This window comes from Gossypium hirsutum, chromosome A06, assembly GCF_007990345.1.
Source record: "Gossypium hirsutum isolate 1008001.06 chromosome A06, Gossypium_hirsutum_v2.1, whole genome shotgun sequence".
Lineage (NCBI taxonomy): Eukaryota > Viridiplantae > Streptophyta > Magnoliopsida > Malvales > Malvaceae > Gossypium > Gossypium hirsutum.
The window spans coordinates 9,774,547-9,797,475 of NC_053429.1; the positions used below are offsets into that span (position 1 = coordinate 9,774,547).

General features: G+C 33.9%; 1 protein-coding gene and 1 long non-coding RNA gene across 10 annotated transcripts; one reads left to right on the forward strand and one right to left on the reverse strand.

The window, feature by feature from the left end:
- Positions 1-13,268: 13,268 nt before the first annotated feature.
- On the forward strand, positions 13,269-14,820 carry LOC121230406 (uncharacterized). The gene is made up of 2 exons (XR_005928384.1): positions 13,269-14,035; positions 14,099-14,820. It is a non-coding gene; the product is annotated as an uncharacterized lncRNA (long non-coding RNA).
- Positions 14,821-17,317: 2,497 nt separating this feature from the next.
- On the reverse strand, positions 17,318-22,575 carry LOC107962586 (uncharacterized). 9 transcript variants are annotated; one of them, XR_005928386.1, is made up of 6 exons: positions 22,051-22,547; positions 20,647-20,767; positions 20,185-20,244; positions 19,604-20,078; positions 18,602-19,507; positions 17,318-18,339 (listed from the first exon to the last, which is right to left on the reverse strand). XR_005928386.1 is itself a non-coding variant. In XM_041115103.1 (6 exons), exons 1-6 carry the CDS (start codon positions 22,179-22,181, stop codon positions 18,696-18,698), a joined length of 1,503 nt encoding a protein of 500 aa, XP_040971037.1. In that variant the 5' UTR covers positions 22,182-22,575; the 3' UTR covers positions 18,376-18,695. The 9 variants fall into 9 exon arrangements, 7 of the variants coding, with proteins under 7 accessions (XP_040971037.1, XP_040971035.1, XP_040971033.1 ...); XM_041115103.1 differs by lacking the exon at positions 17,318-18,339 and having other exon boundaries at positions 18,376-18,823; positions 18,920-19,507; positions 22,051-22,575; XM_041115101.1 differs by lacking the exons at positions 17,318-18,339; positions 22,051-22,547 and adding exons at positions 20,860-20,969; positions 21,209-21,274 and having other exon boundaries at positions 18,376-19,507.
- Positions 22,576-22,929: the final 354 nt, after the last annotated feature.

Consider the following 22,929-nt stretch of genomic DNA (forward strand, 5'->3'; position numbering starts at 1 on the left):
CAATCATTCTATTGCCATTAGTGGATTCCCAAATGAATTATCTTACCATGCCTTCGATCTTATCACACAAACCTTTCGGGATCATCATCGACTGCATAAAGTAACTTGGAATAGAGAATAAAACCGACTGAGCCAAAGTAATTCTTCCTGCCAAAGAGAGTTGTCGAGCATCCCAACTACAAAAGTTTACTTCTTACCTTGTCAACAACAAAACGCAAAGTATTATTTGTAACCTTTTCGTGAAAGAGGGGAATTCCTAAATATGGACTAAGATTCTGCACTACCTGGAATCCAAAAATTCCACTAATATGCCTTTGGATATTTTCATTCACTCATTTAGAGAAAACCATATTTGACTTTTACAAATTAATACTATGTCCTAAGACACTGCAAAAGGTATCTAACACATTCTTGATAACCCGTGCCTGGTCCTCTTCTGCCTTGCAAAAAAGAATCAAATCATCTACGAAAAAAAGATGGGAAAGAGACGGACCTGATCTAGATAGTCGGATAGGTGACCATTTACCTTCAGCCATAGCCACACGAATACCATGCCCTAACCACTCCATACACAAAATGAAAAGATATGGTGAAAGTGGACATCCTTGAAGTACTCCCCGTGCCGCCTTGAATTTCTGAGAAGGCACTCCATTCCAAAGGACCTGCATAGTTGAACCAGAAATAGCTGACATAATGATAGAACGGAGAAAGTTAGGAATACCTGCAGCCTGTAGTGAAGCGTCTATAAAATCCTAATGAATACGATCATAAGCTTTTTCAAGATCGATTTTAATGGCCATCTACCTTTTATTCCTTTGTTTACTCTTCATAAAGTGAATGACTTCTTGCGCAATGATGATGTTATCATTAACGTTTCTTTCTACGACAAAACCTGCTTGTTCAGGTGCAATGATCCTTGAGAAAACCACTTTGAATCTATTGGGAATAACCTTCATCACCGGCTTATAAAGCACCAAGCAAAGACTGATAGGGCGAAACTGCGAAAAACATTTAAGATATTGCACTTTGGGAATAAGGACAATAAGTGAATTGTTGAGGTCAGGATCAATACGGTCACCAGAGAAAACCCTTTTTACCCACTCACAAATGGATGGACCAATAAACTCCCACTAGCTCTGGTAAAATAGCATGAAGTCCATCACTGCCTGGTGCTTTTAAAGGCGCCATATCAAAAAGGGCCTTCTTAATCTCTTCATTAGAAATAGGCCTGCTAAGGAACTGGACCTCTTCTTGTGTGAGAGACGGGAAGGCATTATACCCAAGACTACTTGTTCTTTTTGGTTGTTCACCATAAAGACTCTTATAAAAGTTGACTGCTTTCTACTTTAAGTTTTCTTCATCCATAACCTACTCCCCTGCCTGATTTTTAAGGGCAACAATACAATTATGCTTCCGTCTTTGTAAAGCTCGCCTATAAAAGAATTTTGTATTCCAGTCCCCAAAAACTAACCAGTCACACCTAGCCTTCTGCCTTCATAAAAGCTCCTCATGATGTAACACAAACTCCAGCTTTTCTTAGATTTCTAACTCAATCTGATTTAAAGAAGGCGAGTTTTTCCAATCGATCGCCTTTTGAACATTATCCAGCTTTTTCTTCAAGAGATTCTTCTGATGCGTAAGGTGATTATAAACCTCTTTATTCCAAAGTTTTACATGATCAATAAAAGAAACATGAGTATTCGACATATCTCCCCAAAACTTCCAATTCTTTTTAATAAATTCTAAAAATTTTGAATGTTCAATTCAACCTGTCAAAAAAAGAAAAGGCCTCTTTGACGAGGACTGAACATTAGGTAAAAAAGATAATTTGAGGGGTCTATGATCCGATTTGAGCTTTATAAATAAAGGACTTTTGACAAAGGAAAATTAAGGTTTTAGGCATCATTACAGATCGTTCTATCTAATCTCTCAAAAACTCCTCCTCTATTCCAAGCAAAAATTGGACCACAAAAACCCAAATCATGCAGGCCCATGGAATCCATGAACTCACTAAATAAAGTACACCTTTTTCCCGATGACATGACCACCTCTTTTTTCACACGAAGCAAGGATAGCGTTAAAATCACCAATCATTAACCACGGAGTCTCATCTATCAGAACAGTATATTTAATAGCTTCCCATAACTGCTTCTGTTTTTGACCATTAGGACTACCATACACGATAACGACCAAAATCGATTGCCGATAAGAATTTCCATAAATCTTGAGTAAAATAAATTGAAAATGATTACCCAAAATATTCACAGAAATAAAATCTTTCCATCCTATCCAAATTCCACCAGAAAAACCCACAGCCTCTACTCGGTGTGAAAAATCAAAATCGAGTTTTGCAATAATAGAATCAGCTTTAACACCACTTACCCGTGTTTTTAAAAGGCCAACCAAATCAAGCTTATGCTCTCTATTATACTCCCAAAAAACTCGAGGGAATTTCAAACCAGCATATCCTTGACAATTCCAACAAAAAATAGTAAAATTCATAATAAAAATAAAATTAAAAAAACCAAAAAATAAAAATATCACCATATTATACTGATGTGGAATCCAAACCACCAGTCTGTCCATCAGTGTTGTCATTTGTTTTGTCAGCTCCAAGCCTAGCTAGCGAATTGATGAGATTATCCATGGAACTTATAGCTTCTGTTAAAGGAATTCGAGAAATCCTAACTTTTTTAACTTTCCTCCATTTTCTTTGAAAGTGCAATTGAGAGGAGGGCCGCCGCGATTATTGCCAGTTTTGTTCTCAGGACCATGCCCTCTAGAAACAAAAAGAGATTTATTAGTATTAACTAAAATGTTTCTCTTATTACCTTTGAGCGATTTAGACATACCATTATCCTTGAAGATAATAGCCAAATGGAATTTTGGGTGTAAAAGATTCGCATCTAATTGAACAATAGATTCACCAGGGCCTTCAAATACGGGATTAGTACGAACTAAATTATTCCTTTCATTCCTTGGAGGAGTAGAATGCACATTAACAGCTTCCTGCTTTGAAAATTCATTAGAAGTCGTTCCACCAAGGCCATTATTATTGTTGTCCAGGCAACTAGAAAGAAGACCATTTGGCGCAAAAGGACTAGCCTGCCCAAGCCCTTCCCCACTTGGCCTATCCCGCGTCTCCATCGACGGCCCATTAAGTCGTGTAATCCTCTTATTTTGTTGCTTCGTTACACCTTCAGATGGAATAAGGAAAAAGAGTGAGAAAATGCTAAATTATTAACCAGGTCCTTGTCTTTTTGGAAAAGCCTATCAGACTCCACAGGCCTTTTGTAACACCTCTTACCCGTCTCAGATGCCGGAACAGGGTTCGAGGCATTACCGGACTTACAACACAACATTCATTCATATCTGAATTATAAATCTTGCGTGCAAATTAAAACTTTTATCAATCACAATCATATTGTCCCATACTAGGCTCGTTTCAGCCTTAAACCATGCTTAGAAGTGGCTTGGGACTAAACTGATAACTCAAACATCTTATACTAGACATACAAATTTTTTCATCACTGCAAAGGTCACACGCCCGTGTGCCCCAACCGTGTCACTCACACGGCCGAGAGATATGCCCGTGTCTCAGACCGTGTGGACATTCGAATTGGGATCACATGGCCGTGTCTTAGCCCGTGCTCAACCCCGTGTAACTCTCTAACTTACCTCACACGACCAGACCACATGCCTGTGTGTCTAGCCCGTGTGTCATGTACATGCTCGTGTCCAAGCCGTGTGGAAACAGTGCATACATACTACCTTGGGTCATACAGCCGGACATACATCAGTGTGCTACACACAGCCAATAGGCACACCCATGTGTCTAGTCCGTGCGAAGTCTTTAGGGTATACTGACTTAATATCCAAACATATGATTAATACATAATATTAATACATTTGAATTTATAGCATTTCCTATCATATCAACTTTTCAAATCAACCATAAAACTTACCAAATTTGACTATTTCATTTGGCCATTCATGAGCACATTAAATCCTACAATTTTTGAACACAAAGCGTATACCAAAATTCATTCCTAATCTCATCCATAACCAAGCCATATCACATGGCTAGATATATCCATCTCAAAACATATCCAAAATTCTCTATCCTATACATGCCACGCAACCAAAAACTCAAAGCTTTTATTTATCGAAGCGATAACCAGATAGTATGATGAGATGTCCAACGACTCTCAACCCGAGCAAGGCTCTGAAACTCTATTAACACAGGAAAAACACGCAGAGTAAGCTTTGAAAGCATAGTAAGTCATAAGCAAATAATTCATTTCAATGATATTTATAAATCAATATCATTAAACCGAATTTAACAAATCTCAATCACATATACATTCATTATACTTTTAAATTCATAAAACCACATTAAGTAACTTCACTTATCTTGTTTATCAATGAACATATAACCATACTTTCAAAATAGAATAACAACCGTTAGCTCATCATATAAATCAAGTTCACACATATTCATTTCATCACCAACCTAACCATGGTCATTTGTTACGAATCATACATGAAGTTATATCAACTTCTTTTTAAACACTTCCAAACTCGAACATCTATAATTTCCTTATTCACCTAAACCAAATTGCATATATAAATCATATAACCAACTCACCATTTAAATTTCAATACCTGTTCCAGTTTTTGAACTAAGAAATCATGCATCAAATTCATGTTTCATGTTTCATGTTTCGTAAATCTCATATCTGAAACATAGCACCACAATTTCATATAGCGAGTATATATAATACACCATACTACTTATCTTTATTCAAAGTCATATCTTATTTACATTTCAAATATTTAATCTTATGAGTAGAATTAATAATTTCATTCAATCCAACTTATTTCACCATTAATTTACATAATTTTTCATCTACTTCATACTTAACATCATCAACTACATATGTTTCATACATACCTGTACCATTACCTTCTTATCTGTCATGCTTATCATTTCAATGCTCGAAACATTAATTGATTCGATCGTGCTCGAACATTCGACGAACTCGCACCCTTAGTGCTAATTAATTAACCAAGCTATAATTGTATCGCACACTTAGTGCCAATTAATTAGCCGAAGCCATAATTGTATCGCACACTTAGTGCCAATTAATTAGCTGAAGCTATAATTATATCGCACACTTAGTGCCAACTTAGTAGCCGAAACTATAATTGTATCGCACACTTAGCGCCATTACATTAAACTGAACTTATATCGGTGTCGTCCTCATAGTGCCATTTACTCAGCCAATGCTATTACAATCTCACGCACTCAGTGCCATTTTAATAGCCGTAGCTATTGCCTTTATCGCACACTTAGTGCATCAAATCCAATTCACATATTACATATTTCAATCTCACAACCATATTTCTTTACACCTTAATTCAGCATATGTAATCCACACACATTTCAATTTAACAACATTTATATACTTATGAACTTACCTCATACGGATACGAACGGACCAGAACGACTATTCAATAATTTTCAACTTTCCCCGGTCTAAATTCGATTTTCTCATTTCTTGATCTAATTCAATGCAAATTCAACTTATTTAACCATATACTCAATCAAATTCATGTAAAAACACATAAATAGGCTAATTACACTTTTGCCCCTAACATTTCACATTTTTCACAATTTAGTCCCAATTTCACAAAACACAAAATATTCAAAATTTGACCACAATCATTCTTGGCCGAATTTTCCTCTAGTCCTTTTAAGCTCATATATACAATTTCTTTCACATTTTAGTCCTTTAATTTCTCATTTCACAAATTACCCCAAAATATTCAAATTCATCAAAAATTCCAATACAAAATATATTTATCTATCATCAAGCTTTCATATATACAAAATCAACAATTGTATCTCATGAAATCATCATCAAATTCTAAAATTTAAGCATGGGCTTTGTAAAACACGTAGCAACGATCTCAAAAATGTAAAAATTATCGAAAACCGAGTTTAAAACTTACCTAAATCAAGCCCCAAATGTGCCAAACCCTTAAAACTCTTTTTGCCTCTCCTTTCTTTGCATATTCGGCAATAATAAAGCAAATATGGCCATACTTTTGTATTTGTTTTATTTATTTAATCTATTATTATTCAATTTACCTAACCAACCTTTAAAACTTATTCTATTTACCAATTTGCCAAGCCATGAATTCCACTAACCGTTATAATTGTCTAATTACATTATAAATGCATCATATTATAAAGGCAAATTCAATTAAACATTCTCACATTTAACTATCAACTTCTTTTTTTACGCGATTAGGCCATTTTTACCGAATTAACCACTCAAACGGTAAAATTTCTTTACGAAACTTTCACAATCTCTAATATCATACTGTAGATTTCATTAAAATAATAAAATAAATATTTTAACTTTGGATTATGGTCCCAAAACTACTATTCCTATTAACCCCGAAAACGGGCTATTACCACTCTCCCCCCTTTAGGGATTTTCGTCTTCGAAAATCCTACCAGAGAATAAATTAGTGATTTACTTTCACAAGCCTCATCAATTTCTCACATAGCCTCAGATTTCCAAACTTTTCAATCTCATGAGCTAAGATTATGATCTGTTCTTTGCTATACATCATAACAAGCTGAGTTTCTACTTCTGTAAGAGATACTATAGACAAAGGATCTGATCTGTATCATCACATGATATATATATAAGAAACACATTACGGTTCTTCTCAAGTTCTGATAATAATCTCATGCCGTCAGATGAATCGTGAACTCAACTTTTCTTTATAGCTAAATCGCAAAATTTTATTCTCACTATAATACTTTCACAAATACTTAGTTTTCTAACTGAAATTCAATGCTTTTACGTATCAAGCCCGCATATGTTTCCTGCCAATCTGAAACTGCTTTTAGACTGTCATGAATTTCTTTCATTTCTCCTCAAACATCAACACATGCTATAACAGTTCTGAAAACACTCGATAACCAGTTTTAGCCATCAGACATTTAAATACAAAATTAGAAGTATCACTTTTCATACTCATTTACCAATACAACTGTCTTAGATTATTGTACATCTTAATACTCCCCGAATGGACAGATAATTATCACTGTGCTAGATGTAACAATTGTTGTAAAATTTTTGGATTTCTCGGTACACAAACTCTATCTCGACACAACAAATAATTGTCAGTTCCAATCTGAAATTTTGAATCAGAAATCAATTTATGTTGTACCCTTTTTAACTTGTGATTCACTGACACACCTCTTAGCCTCACAAATTTGCTGATTAAACATCAATTTAGTTTCTAGCTCAGCCAATATCTACTCATCGTCTGATAAGATTAATCACATGATTATCGGTCGTAAAACACACAAGGATTTCTGGTTCAGAACATCCGTGACTACAATCGTTTGCCCATAGTGATAATCAATCACTGACTCATAATCTTTCAATAGTTCAAACCATCTTTAATACTTGTGTCGAATAACTCTTTACTTGATGTAGGCTAAACCAGAACTGACGCTTCAGTTAACAATGTCTTCAACTGTTTACCACTTTATTAATAAATATCATATCATTCAGACTTCCCAATCGCGATAACTTTCTCAATTAGAACCGTTGCAATAGATATAATTATGTATCAAGTCTTCTAAAATATGAGTTCGTCATTCAGACTATCCATCTACTTACCCGTGAACATTCAAAGTTCATTTCCACCCTTTGGATAGATCCAGATACAATTAACTCGATTAATCCTCCAAGAAATTAATCCAATCAATTTAAACAACTGAATCAATCTCGACTGTCGACCAATGACTTTTCACTTATTAATCAACGAAGCTTTGAATCATGCTGAAGACACAACCATTAGATAGATTAAAATCATAGTGCCATAATAAGGCCGACATCTCAACTATATAGATATATAATGTCCCGGTTATCAATAATACATTTCAAACACAAGAGAAATTTCGTATATGATTCCAGTAGCAACCAATGTAGAAACAGAACCTCTATAAATCTTGTGACAATACCACTATACTCTCACATTTCAAACCAGAACTTATACTCGTAATAGACATAGTCATCTCTGGCAAATAGATATCTCTTGCAGATAGTCACCTGGAATTATTAGATAACCAGAATAGCAAAAATTCAACATCTAAAGCTACACAGAATATCAAAAAATTACAACCCATATAGAATGATATCAATTCCTATGATATCCCAAAAATTTTCTAGAAAGAACAATGTCACTCATAAATACTGAAATCCACAGTAACAGAAGCAATATAATCTTCACGTATATTCAACATGACAATAGCCAGTAGAAACAGAATATTAGCTTCATACGGATTTTACCATCGACTTTCACATCCATACAATGGAATAAATACCAGAGAAAGACATAGCAATGTCGAACGTAACCCCAATCAGACCAACGATACTTTCGTCTACTAGTATGTTTAGTTAGTGTTCTCATACGATACAATTTCTTTCTAAAATTAAATCGTCACATATACTTCTGAAGATAAAATAAAATTCCCAAAATAAGTCATAGTGACTGCCTGACTATAACCACTGCACTCAGCCCTCAATACCATTCAAACGTTATCCTTTCACTGACAGAAATCAATTCAGAAAATCTTCCAGTTAATACTTTCTTTAGATAACATACCTGAATAAATCATTTGATCGGAGTTAACTTCTTCTTTAACAGTGATGTCACATAATCTGCTTAGTCTTCAGAACTATCCAATATCTCCTTTAATATTATCTTTATTTGCTGACTCACTCTCTTTTTTGAATACATTAGTAATCTTTCATACACAAATCTCTGTAACTTCACACTCATAAGCTTATTCAACCCAACTCTTACTTACAAATTTCATAATAACATTTTACTAATAAAGGGGTTAAGGTTGGTAAAGCCTCAAATTCAATTCACACATAAATGCACATAACATATATTGTCACAATTAGCCAGTTCATCACTGATTTCACATTCTCAAATCATTTAATAAACATTTGTTTATAAACACTTTTGTTTTTAACACATAGTTCATATGACAACTCAAATCACTAATTCCCTATCAAAGTATTTCATTTAATAATCATAACCCAATTATCATAACTCATATGCTCATATAATTATAACTTTTATCAATAACAAAAGGTCATACTCTTTGATCTATACCTTTATGAGTTTCAACTCATAATCAACACATTTCCATTCAAACATTCGAGTACACATTTTGTACTATCAGAATTAGCTCGGTTGGAAAACTTTTCTGTCTCATCAAAACAATTTTCGTCAGAGTCGGGAGATATCATACTATCACAGGTTAAATGTGACATGCATAGCTAGACTCATATACACCATGGTAGTCCTAGAACCGACTAAACCATAACTCTAATACCATTAAATGTAAACACCCTTTACCCGTCTCCAACGCTGGAACAAGGTTCGAGGCATTACCGAAATTACAACACAACATTCATACATATCTGAATTATAAATCTTGCGTGCAAATTAAAAATTTTATCAATCACTATCATATTGTCCCTTACTAGGCTCGTCTCAGCCTTAAACCATGCTTAGACGTGGCTTGGAACTAAACCGATAACTTAGAAATCTTATACGAGACATACAAATTTTTTCATCACTACAAGGATCACACGCCCGTGTGCCCCGGCCGTGTGAGTAACACAGTCGAGAGAGACGCCAGTGTCTCAGACCGTGTGGACAATCGAATTGGGATCACATGACCGTGTCTTAGCCCGTGCTCAACCCCGTGTAACTTTCTAACTTACCTTATACGGCCAGACCACACGCCCGTGTGTCTAGCCCTTGTGTCATGTACACGCCCATGTCCAGGCCGTGTGGAAACAGTGCATACATACTGACTTAAGTCACACGGCCAGACATATGCCTGTGTGCTACACACGGCCAATAGGCACACCCGTGTGTCTAGGCCGTGCCAAGTCTGTAGGGTATACTAACTTAATATCCAAACATATGATTCATACATCATATTAATCCATTTGAATTTATAGCGTTTCCTATCATATCAACTTTTCAAATCAACTATAAAACTTACCAAAATTGACTATTTCATTTGGCCATTCATGAGCACAATAAATTCTACTATTTTTGAACACAAAGCATATACCAAAATTCATTCCTAATCTCATCCGTAACCAAGCCATATCACATGGCTAGATATACACATCTCAAAACATATCTAAAATTCTCTAGTCTATACATGCCACGCAACCAAAAACTCAAAGCTTTTATTTACCGAAGCGATAACCAGATAGTGTGATGAGATCTCCAACAACTCTCAACCCGAGCAAGTCTCTGAAACTCTATTAACACAGGAAAAACACACAGAGTAAGCTTTGAAAGCTTAGTAAGTCATAAGCAAATAATTCATTTCAATGATATTTATAAATCAATATCATTAAATTGAATTTAACAAATCTCAATCACATATGCATTCATTATACTTGTAAATTCATAGAACCACATTAAATAACTTCACTTATTATGTTTATCAATAAACATATAACCATACTTTCAAAATCGAATAACAACCGTTAGCTCATCATATAAATCAAGCTCGTACATATTCATTTCATCACCAACCTAACCATGGTCATTTGTTACTAATCATACATAAAGTTATATCAGCTTCTTTTTAAACACTTCCAAACTCGAACATTTATAATTTCCTTATTCACCTAAACCAAATTGCATTTATAAATCATATAACCAACGCACCATTTAAATTTCAATACCTGTTCCAGTTTTTGAACCAAGAAATCATACATCAAATTCATGTTTCATGTTTCGTGTTTCGTAAATCTCATATCCGAAACACAGCACCACAATTTCATATAGCGAGTATATATAATACATCATACTACTTATCTTTATTCAAAGTCATATCTTACTTACATTTCACATCTTTAATCTTATGAATAGCATTAATAATGCCATTCAATCCAGCTCATTTCACCATTCATTTACATAATTTTTCATCTACTTCATACTTAACATCATCAACCACATATGTTTCATACATACCTGTACCATTACCTTCTTATCTGTCACGCTTATCATTTCAATGCTCGAAATATTAATTGATTCGATCGTGCTTGAACATTCGACGAACTCGCACACTTAGTTCTAATTAATTAACCAAGCTATAATTGTATCGCACACTTAGTGCCAATTAATTAGCCGAAGCCATAATTGTATCGCACACTTAGTGCCAATTAATTAGCTGAAGCTAGAATTATATCGCACACTTAGTGCCAACTTAGTAGCCGAAACTATAATTGTATCGCACACTTAGCGCCATTACATTAAACTGAACTTATATCGGTGTCGCCCTCATAGTGCCATTTACTCAGCCAATGCTATTACAATCTCACGCACTCAGTGCCATTTTAATAGCCGTAGCTATTGCCTTTATCGCACACTTAGTGCATCAAATCCAATTCACATATTACATATTTCAATCTCACAACCATATTTCTTTACAACTTAATTCAGCATATGTAATGCAGACACATTTCAATTTAACAACATTTATATACTTATGAACTTACCTCATACGGATACGAACGGACTGAAACGACTATTCGATAATTTTCGACTTTCCTCGATCTAAATTCGATTTTCTCATTTCTTGATCTAATTCAATGAAAATTCAACTTATTTAACCATATACTCAATTAAATTCATGTAAAAACACATAAATGGGCTAATTACACTTTTCCCCTGACATTTCACATTTTTCACAATTTAGTCCCAATTTCACAAAACACAAAATATTCAAAATTTGACCACACTCATGCTTGGCCGAATTTTCCTCTAGTCCTTATAAGCTGATATATACAATTTATTTCACATTTTAGTCCCTCAATTTCTCATTTTCACAAATTACACCAAAATATTCAAATTCATCAAAAATCCTAGTACAAAATATATTTATCTATCATCAAGCTTTTATATTTCACCATTTATGATCACAAAGCTCACAAAATCAACAGTGGCATCTCATGAAATCATCATCAAATTCTAAAATTTAAGCATGGGTTTTGTAAAACACGAAGCAACGATCTCAAAAACATAAAAATTATCGAAAACCGAGCTTAAAACTTACCTAAATCAAGCCCCAAATGTGTCGAACCCTTAAAACTCTTTTCTCCTCTCCTTTCTTTGCATATTCGGCAATAATGAAGCAAATATGGCCATACTTTTGTATTTGTTTTATTTATTTAATCTATTATTATTCAATTTACCTAACCAACCTTTAAAACTTATTCTATTTACCAATTTGCCAAGCCATGAATTCCACTAACCCTTATAATTAGGGGTGTGAAAAATTCGGGTAAAATTAAAAAAATTCGGTTAACAGACCGAATTCGGTTAATCGGTCAATTAACCGAATTAATTCGGTCGGGGGTCGGTTAATAATTTTTTAAGTTTTCGGTTAATGGTTAATTCGATTCGAAACCGGTCGGTTAACCGAATTTTTTCGGTTTAAATGAAAAAAATAATAAATAAAATTATAATATATAAATAGCTCACTATTCACTCAGACCCAATCCAACATAAACCCAAATACCCAATCTAATATATATTAACCCAAGTACCCAACCCAACCTAATTACCAAACCCTATCATAAAAATTACAAATAATTTAATAAATAAAAATAAAAATCTAAAACTAAAAAAAAAAATAAAAAAAAATAAAAAACATATAATTTTATACAAATAATTTGGTTAATTCGGTTAATTTGGGTAATTTGGTTAATTCGATTAATTCGGTTAATTTTATACTTATTTTAACAAAAAATTAAAAAAATATAATTTTCGGTTAATTCGGTTAACCGACCGAATTAACAAAAAAATTTTGGTTCGGTTAATTTTTTCTAAAAAATTTCAGTTCGGTTAACGGTTAAAAATTTTGAAGAGTCGGTTAATTCGGTTAATGTTATTTCTAGTCGGTTAACAGGTCGGTTAACCGCTTGAACACCCCTACTTATAATGGTCTAATTACATTATAAATGCATCATATTATAAAGACAAATTCAATAAAACATTCTCACATTTAACTATCAACTTTTTCTTTTTACGCGATTAGGCCCTTTTTACCAAATTAACCACTCAAACGGTAAAATTTCTTTACTAAACTTTCACACATCTCTAATATCATACTGTAGACTTCATTAAAATAATAAAATAAATATTTTATCTTCTGATTATGGTCTCGAAACTACTGTTCCGATTAACCCCGAAAACGGGCTGTTACACTTTTTCTCCAAAGATTTAGAACTAGGCCCCCCTTAATCTGACCCATCTCAACATAGTCTGCTGGAACTAGACTCTAAGACAGGCCCAACCGAAGGCATAATGCCCACTTTAGTCCCATGGGCCACTTCACCAACCTGACCCACTAACCCCTTAGAATTAGCCCTACCCAAAACCTCCTTAGATGAAACCCTATTTTTAGCACTACTACTACTTCCAGCCGTATGGTCATCACCATGGTTCTCCAAAAAACCCCCGACTGTGCCTCCAAATCTGCCACCTGAGTCAATCTCCACAATCAACGGCGAAAACCTAGAGCCCAACGTTTCCTTTCCCAAATTTGTTCCACCATTAATTCGAGGGTCTTGTTGACCACGCTGGGATTTTCTCTCCACCGGCATCCACGGCCCAAAATCAGCTTTCTTTCCTTCACCATCCTTACTGACATCACCGTCTGAAGGCGTCGTCTCCGCAGCTACAAGTTCCCCGGAGCCGGATTCACCCCCTCCGATGGGCACAACTCCTTCACATACCCATATTTTCCGCAGCTGAAACACACCTTTGGGAGGGCCTCGTATTCAACCCTTTGCATGGCGCCATCAACCAACACCTGAGATATCAGTGGTTTATCAAGATTGATGAAAACAGCCAAACGGGCGAACTTTCTTCTAGTTCTGTTGTCGGTTTGCAGGTCTAACTTGACTACTTTTTTTATTAAACCTCCAATAACCTCAATAATTTATCTTTTATATAGGTACCCCGAAAGCCCCGCCAATCGAATCCAGGCCATCACCACACTATGGTAAGGTTGTGCTGGATTGAATGATTTCGTCCATGGTTGTACCGTGAGGTAATAACCGAAGATGATCCATGGTCCCTATACTAATACTTTGTTATAGTCATCAATGTCCTGAAATTTAACCAAAAAATACCCATTAGTAATATCCATTAAATGAAAAGTTTTCGTAGGCTTCCATAGATTAAGAATACGATTATGCAGCACGTCTTATCCGATATTGCGTCCTAATAGCTTGAGAATCATCGTCAACTCCATCTCCTTGAAGAGTAGATCTTTGATTCAATTCGAGAAGGCGATTGCCGGAATCCCATTAACCATGGACGTATTGATATCTCCATCCATTAGTTCAAAATCACTCTTATTGTTATCGAGGTTTCCTTCAAGATTTTCATCAGGAGGGACAACTCTTCCCCCCAAAAGTTTGTCCTTAAAAGACAAAACTGGCTGCTGACCAGAGTTAACGACCATGTTACTGGTTTCTCCATCAATCCCTTCCTTGAACCTTACTTTTTTAGCATTTCGATCCCCACCATTGCAAGGTTCACGATAAGTACAATTGCTAGAATTTTCCGTTTCCATGACCATTTGATTTATCCCCCAGTGAAAAAAATCCTTTAAATTTAAAATTTAATACATACTGATTTCAATTAGAAGTACAGTGCGTATTATGGTATTAACAATTTTATTTTTTACTTAATTTCGTATATCTCTTCATTTAATTGTGTATTTAATTTTTTTTATCACAAATGCTACTTAAAATATTCTTTCAGTATCTATTTTACATTAAAATATTATATTGGTTTAAAAAATTCCAGCTAATAATAAACAATTACGTCATATAAAATTTTTTTTAATTATATTTTTTCCTTTCTTTTTCTTGATAGGGTTTGACAATGCTAGCAATATTTAAAATTCTCCCTTCCTCTTGAGGTTCAAACGCTACTAATTAATTATATTTTTAAACTTTATATCTGCTTGTTCAACCAACAAGATAAAAAAATAAAAAGTTCTTTCATCAATCAAAATTAGTTTTTTTACAACTGGATGGGTCGGTCGGGTCGATTTGACTGAAAATTAAACGGGTGTCTATCCAAAGATAGTTGTTGAAATCAATTAACTTGAGAGTTGATACAAACTGAATGATCCGAGTTACAAAAGATTGTTGAATAGACTTTGTCTATTTTTAAATATATATTTTTTATTTTTATGAATTTTTTAATAATTTATTTTATCAGAAAGAACAAATTGGTCAAACCAAAAGCTATTGTTATAACCTATTTGACCATTAGTCCAATTCTGAAAACCTTGATTAAGTAAAAAAATATATAGAAAATACGATTTTTTTGTCTTCTTTTTTTTACACATGACAATTTTTAATTGGTTATCATTTTTTAAATAAATTTAACGGTATGACTAACAATTGAATTAAAATAATAATTTAGGTACTCCTTGTGGCAAAAAAAATGTTTGTACCAAAATAGGAAAAATAGCATATTTTAGATACCAATTTGTAAGTTAAGCCCTTTTTATAAAAAAAATAGATTTAACGGTTTGATTAATGGTTAAACTAGCAGATGTACTAATTTAAGAAAAATATAATTTAGGTACTACTTTTAGAAAAAAAAATTAAGCCATGGGTTAAACTTACATTCTTAAAATTTTACTTATTTAAAATTTTAAAATACAAGATTTAATATTGAAAAATCAGAGGAAATTTTGTTTTTATTTTAAAAAATTTCAAACGTAAAGTAAATAATGAAAGATGTACACGATTATGAATTTACACCAATTTCAAAATCTCATACATATATTAAAGCTAATTTTTTTTTGTCCTAAACATAATTTGCTATGTATTTAAATTATTTTACTTGATTATAAAAATTTTGAATATCTTGTATAATAAATTATATTTGTTTTTGACCTTTTTAATTGACTTCCCTTACATATATATATTGAGTAAAGTATTTTGTATTTTTTTTTATTTAACTATAAAAAAATTACAAAATAATTATTTAAATAATTCTATTTTTTGTACAGATGAGATTGTATTTTAAAAATTGATATAATAATAAATTTAACCCTCGACATTTATATATTGTGTCAATTTGGTAATGATTTAAAAAAAAATCCCTCAACATTTATAAATTATCTAATTTAATTCTGATTTAAAAAAATAAAAAAAATACATAAAGTATTTCAAAAAGTTTATAAATATTTTCAGTGAGGCAAATTATTTTGAATCTTCTCCTTACTTTAAACACTCAAACCAATTGTTAATTTAGGTGAAAAGTTTAAAGGTAAATCACCTAATTTTCATATTTTTACTTTGGTCACCGAAAATAAAAAATTTGCAATATGGCCATTGTTATTATATACTTTTATCATTTTAGTAACTTTTGTTATAATTTTATCACTTTAATAACCATCATTTCATAATTTTATCATTTTAGTCGTCCGCCATTAGTTTGTCATTACATACGCTCATTTTAGGTATCCAACTTTAGTAATTTCTCTTTTTGGCCACTCATTTAAAAAAAAAGTATTTTTATTTTTTAAAAAACTGAGTTTTTAAGACTGCTAGGATAGAATTCAAGTTTTTTATCTGTAATTCAATTCTATGTAAAAACACAGCTCTTCCCTATAAAAACTTAGGTTTTTCCAAAGCTAAAATCAACTCTAAAAAAGGAAATGAGAAAGATAAATTAGTTTTTCTTGTAAAAACTCAAGTTTTTCCTATAAAATAATTCCTTATAGAACCCAAAATTTCCCTTTTCTTTATTGAGAAAACTGAAATTGATTCTAAAAATAAATAAATAAATAAATGAAATAAATAGATAAAATGGTTTTTCTAATCTAAAATTTTCTTTGTAAAAACTCAAGTTTCCTTTTATTGAAAAAAAAAACTAAAATTAATTCTTAAAAAAAACTTAAAGGAAATTAAAAATATAAAATAAGTGACCAAAATGGAAACTTACTAAAGTTGGATGATCATAATGAGTGTATGTAATGACAAATTAATAACGAATGAATAATATGATAAAAGTATATAAAAGTTAAATGATCATTTGTGTAATTTACCCAAAGTTTAAAGAGATTTATTCTATAGTGAACAAATGAGAGCAAATTTATGGAAATTGATCCCTGTCTATTTTGATTGATAGTAATGCGAAAGAATAATCATGTAGCAGTGGTCGATGTAAAATTTCTTGTTCTTCACAATGTTATCAATGGTACGTACAATGTTAAATGGAGTAATTAGCTTGCCTTAAAGCTTCATACCTGTGTCCTTCACAATGCTATCAATGGTCCTTGGTACCTTCTTTGGTCTTTATCAGTCCTCCCAAAGTCAAGGACTTCATATGCATATGTTTAAGACATTTTATGCGTTGCAAATCTCGTCTTCTTGAGAAAGGTATTACTTTAATTCCCAACTCCGCGAGATATAGGCAAATACAGGATTTGGTGTCAGTTCGCTCAAGCAACATGGAGCTATGTAGTACGAACAGATTACGCAGGTTTCGGTCCTACTGGTCCTTCTGTTTGGATCAAGCCTCTCGCGAGTCGGGTTGGCTCAAGTATAATGTGGATGCTGCCCAATTCCTTAAGGAGAATGTTACGAGTTATGCTGTTGTGGTTCAAGACAAAAATGGTCAGTCAGATTAGTGTTAGTCAAGGCACTTCATTTCTTGTTTGGAGCCCCATCTTAGTAATTTCGATGAAGTTTTGTCTTGGCTCAAAGGTTTGAGTGTATCTTCCGAGTCAGATTATTAATGCTCTGGTTTCTTCTTCGGATCTTTCAGGATTTGGTCTTTCGATTTAGGATTGTTTACATTTTTTTAACATGTGGTCTTCCATTGGACTCACGAATGCAACTCATACTCCCACTAGGGCGGTTTTATTTTATGCAGACCATCACATTTGGGAGCTTTGTCCTAATCGTCTTACCTCTATTTTATTGTCAGATAGCTCTAATAACGTGACCAATGAACGAATGTATAGGATAAGCCTATTAGCTTGAATATGGTTGTCCTTCACTCCTATTCGTTCCTTTGTTTTCTCATCTCTTTCGATTAATGAATATTTGACTTTACCTTTAAGAAAAGAGAAGCTTATGCGAGAAAATTAAATAGTCAAGTAGATAAGACAGGCTTATGATTTTGGAGAATTAAACCCTTGATAGCTGCTACTCTTCTGGCCTAAAAAAGATATTAGAAAAAAAAAAAGCATTAGCATAAAGTAAATTTCAGCATCTTATAAAGGGTCAAAGTGTCACCTTAGACAGTTCTACCATAGATCAGGAAGGTTTTTACTTCAACTGAAGAGAGATTTATGATAAAAATATTGAAAAACCACATTTAAATCTAATGGAGAAAACCTGACAAACAGAAGTTGGAAAACTGTGCTTAGTGAAGCCCCATTAACCAAATAGTTTATTTCCAAATCCATAGTACTCTTTACCTTATAGCTTCTTTGAAGTCATCATCCATCCCCTTTTGGAGCAAGCTCTATACAGTGCTTTAACTATCTCACATATTTTAATAGTTTGCTGGTTTCATCTCCCCTTGCCCTTCCATTGAGGAGGGTGGATAGGTGGCCTCAAAAGATGGCTGGAATTGGACCCCATCAAAGAACTTGGAGCCCTTCGTAGGTATCTATCAGTTTGTCTTGGTTGTGGTGGTTCTGCAGAGGCAGTCATTGGAGACTGATTTGCATAAATGGATCTTTGGAGAGGAGGCAATTGACAAGCTGAAGAAGAGAATGTGAGACTTGGCTGACCTGGAAATGAACATACTAACTTTGAGTTTGATAAAGTAGGATGGATAGAAGTTCTTGCTACCGTTGCTGATTCAAGAAATGTGTGCTTTACATTCGGCGGACACCATTCAGGCATGTCATCATCATCATCATCGAAAATATTCTTTTGTGGTGCAACCATACTAGTGATAACAGGTGTGAAGACTGAGCTGCTTTTGACAGTATGTTTTGCTTGTAGAACTGGAGCAAGTTTAGAAGCTTTATTTCCTGGAGGCAAGTTGAGACAACTGTTGAATGCAAACTGAGGAGAAAGGATATCTTCTGCTCTCCTTTTACACTGAGCAGGTAATGACTGTGTAGTTGGTGAAGACAATGGCACTGACGCAACAACTTTCTTTAATCCTTCAACCACAACATTCTTGTCAAACACTGCTGTATCGAAAACCTTGCTTCTTGGAGTTCTAGATATGCCACACTCAGCCCCAAAATCAAATTCTGGAAGATCATCATCATCAATGGCAGGAAGTTCTTTTATAATAACTGATGGCAGAGATATTACAGGATTTTGATGTCCCAAAACAGATTTAGTTTCCTCCGGTCCTGAGGTATCTACATGAGGCATTTCATTTAGAGAAGACTGCCCCTTGGGCCTTAAGGAAGGGACAGAATCAGAATAGGATGATGTTTGAAGTCCTAGTGAAATACCTGATAAGTGGCTCAATGCTGAAGTCTTAAGCGGGAGATCAGCACTGGCAGGAGAAGTATGCAGTTTCAGTTGGCTGTCACTACTCCCCACATTGTCACCTTCATTTCTATTAATTACAGCACTCTCAATGCTTGTGCATGTTATTCGGGGCGATTCTTTAGCAGATTGAGTGCAAGGTAAGTCCTTTGCAGAAACCTTTTCATCAGATTGGGAACTCAGTGGCTGCTCTGTCGAAGAAGAATGCTTTTTTTCAAGCTTCTTTGTGACAGAACTTGAAAGTCCATGGTTTCTTCTCCAAACAACACAACCAATTAATGAATTTTTCTTGTCTTCAACAGCAGCCATGCCCTTGAAGAATCCATGTTTTGCAAGTATGGTGATTATGGCATCACTGCGAGGACATATGTAAAGATCAATACCAGGTGAGAGTTGAGCAAACCCCACTCTTTCCCCTTTCTTGTACCCTTTGGCCATCTGTTAAGATTACAAGAAAGTATGAATTAAAATTTACATAAGAAATCCTCAAGATGCATCCCAGCCACTATATGACCATCTTCATGTTCCTTTTCAACCAACCTACCTCATTCAAACCTACCAGTCCTGATCTAGAAGACCCTTCTTTCCAGCAGAGTGATACTACCTGAATATGAAGTGCATTGATCCATCAAAAATTTGAAATGAAAAATCTATTTCTAATTAGCAAGGTGCAAATTCTAAGCTAAAAGACTAATAAGTAGCATGTAAACCATTACAGTTTTCATTTTTATGCAAGAAGAATTGATAATGGCCAGTGAATTTGTTTCCAAATCACCATGGTCACATTATTCATTAGAAAGTTATATACTTGAGTGTTGAGACCTGAGATTATAAACATGCAAAGAAGAATCTGTAGGGGCTACCTCCAGTCATTAATATCTCTTTCTCCTAAGGAACTCAAGTATTTACTTGTTAACCAAATTCAAACCTTGGTTATGTAAGGCAAGGTAAATCACACACTACATAATACGAATTGATGACAGTAACTCATGAAACCATATCTTACCATCAACCCTCTATTGCGTGAGCGAGCAAGCTCCTGAATATATTTCTCAAAAGCCTCTAATCTAACTTTTCCTTTGACTTCTACAAGTTCAGACCACTTGATATCAGGCATCTTCTCACCACTACACAACAAAATCATCACAGATAAGGTTACCTGGGGAAGATTTACTACTCAAATCTTTATGTCATGAACCTAGTCAGAAATTTATCATACCAAAACAGTGAATGATGTATTAAGTGAAACAACAATCTTACTATGCCAAGAGACTGTAAACCAGGTGCCCGACTAGGACACCACATTAAATTTGGAAGCGAATATTACACCTGAAATAGTCAAAAAAGGAAAAGAAAAAAGAATCGCGTATTTGAATTTACTAACTATAGGCATCACGGTAAAACTGTCAATGCAACAAAAATAAACTGTAAACTTTGAAAGACTTGGGATTATAGATATGCAAAAGCTACATGATGTATGAAAGAATTGAGGAATATAAGGTTACTAATATGAAGAAACTAAAAAATTCCCAGCATTGCAGAAAGCCAGAAGGTATAGGAATAAGTACAGTCAATCAGAATGGCTAGGAACAAGGCTCCCACAAGGACTATCAGCTAACTCTCTCTTTACAGAAGGTAGCTGCAGGAGATGGGGAGGCGTTGATCAGTCACACATGCCAAGGTTTAGACCACAATTCCTGGGTCACTTAATTTAATGTATGTCAGTTAATTTGCTCATTCAAGTTTTCAATATGCACTGAATAGAGTTGATGATCGTCTATTGCCGCCTTTAAAAAAAGGTCTATGTTGGTTATTGGACCAATATCCATTTCAGTTTCATGTCCATATCTAGGTGAGCAGTAATGATGTGAGATTGCCAATGAAAATTCTACTGAAATTGTTAAATGGTCTCATTCCCCTGTCCAAATTTAGCATTGCAAGCATCAACATATCTCTTATTAATTTGATTAATTGCTGTTCCGTTTTTACTTTAGGTAGTCAATCAGAAATTCTTGAAACAAAGTTCTCTTTGACTACTGTACTATAAGCCATTTTATACAAAGAGAAATCAGCAGGTGATACACCGATTATTTAGTCCCAAGTTGCCATTTTTCTTGAGCTGACTTGTTCTATCAGTGACATATTTGATTTCTTACACCCTAATAAAATATGATAAAAGTTTTTAGTTGATGGCTTTGCAAATATAAAATTCAAATTATCTTTTCCAAATAATTCTTGAACCAGAACTTTTAACTATTTAAGAGCAATTACATGCAAAACAAAACCCATATAATTTCATCTTCATTGAATGAAAAATCATGAACAAACGGACTGAATATCTCTGATACTAAAACAGAATTGTTCTCGGAAGAGAAAAATGACAAGTATAAAAAAGAAATAGCTGAATAACCTTTTGAAGAAGGCAACGACCGACACAGTTACAGAAGAATTAAGCTTAAGGGAGCCATCCCAGAATTTCTCAGCTACTGTAGGCCGAGACAACTTCAAATTCCCAGAACCAGATCCTTCCTTTTCCCCCATTTCTACTGCTACGAAGATAACATCTACTGTCGAAAACAAAATTCAAGTAGACTGACTGGTTGGTTTCAAACCGGGAACTTATGACTGCAATTGCACTTGATTTTCCATACTTCTCGAAGCCCGTTGAGCCGATTTACCCCCTAATCCATAATTTGGAGTGATTCCCAGATTTCCAATATTCACACACTGTTTCTGTTCAGTGACAACAAATTTAAACAAGAGAAAGAAACGGATTTTATCCAAACAAATGACCGAGAAAATGAAAGAGGATGGTTCAATTTTTCAATAAAAAAGGAACTGAGGAACATGTGAAGTTGAACAGTGCGCTTAGTGTGGTTTGAATTGTATTTGATCAATGATTTTTTATCCCTAAAGATTAGGGTTTGAAAAAGGAATGTTAAGGTTACCGCCATGCTCACCAAATGTCTAAGCGCAGTAACGTAACGCAAACACGTATCATACATTATTATATTGGGAAAACTCACAAATAATCACCCAATTATTAACTTGTTTCTGTTTTGGTCACTCAGATCCAAAAACTTTTATTTCAGTTACCCCTGAGTTAAATCATTAACAAATGCATTTTTTTATTAGAATAAATAATAAATTTAGTGCTTCAAAATTTACAGATTCTATCAATTTGATCCTACTTTTAAAAATTCAACAAATTTAACCATTAACTTCACACATTTGTCAATGTAATCTTGATTATAAAAATTCAAAATTCAAAATTTAAAATTATAACCTT

Excerpts from the sequence above, each read along its gene's own strand:
- LOC107962586 (XM_041115097.1), bottom strand. The coding sequence starts at position 22,181 with ATGGGGGAAAAGGAAGGATCTGGTTCTGGGAATTTGAAGTTGTCTCGG. Across the intron at positions 20,768-22,050 it reads GTCGTTGCCTTCTTCAAAAG|TGGTGAGAAGATGCCTGATA; the intron begins GTTATTCAGCTA and ends TTTGTTGTGTAG. Across the intron at positions 20,245-20,646 it reads CACGCAATAGAGGGTTGATG|GTAGTATCACTCTGCTGGAA; the intron begins GTAAGATATGGT and ends CTTCATATTCAG.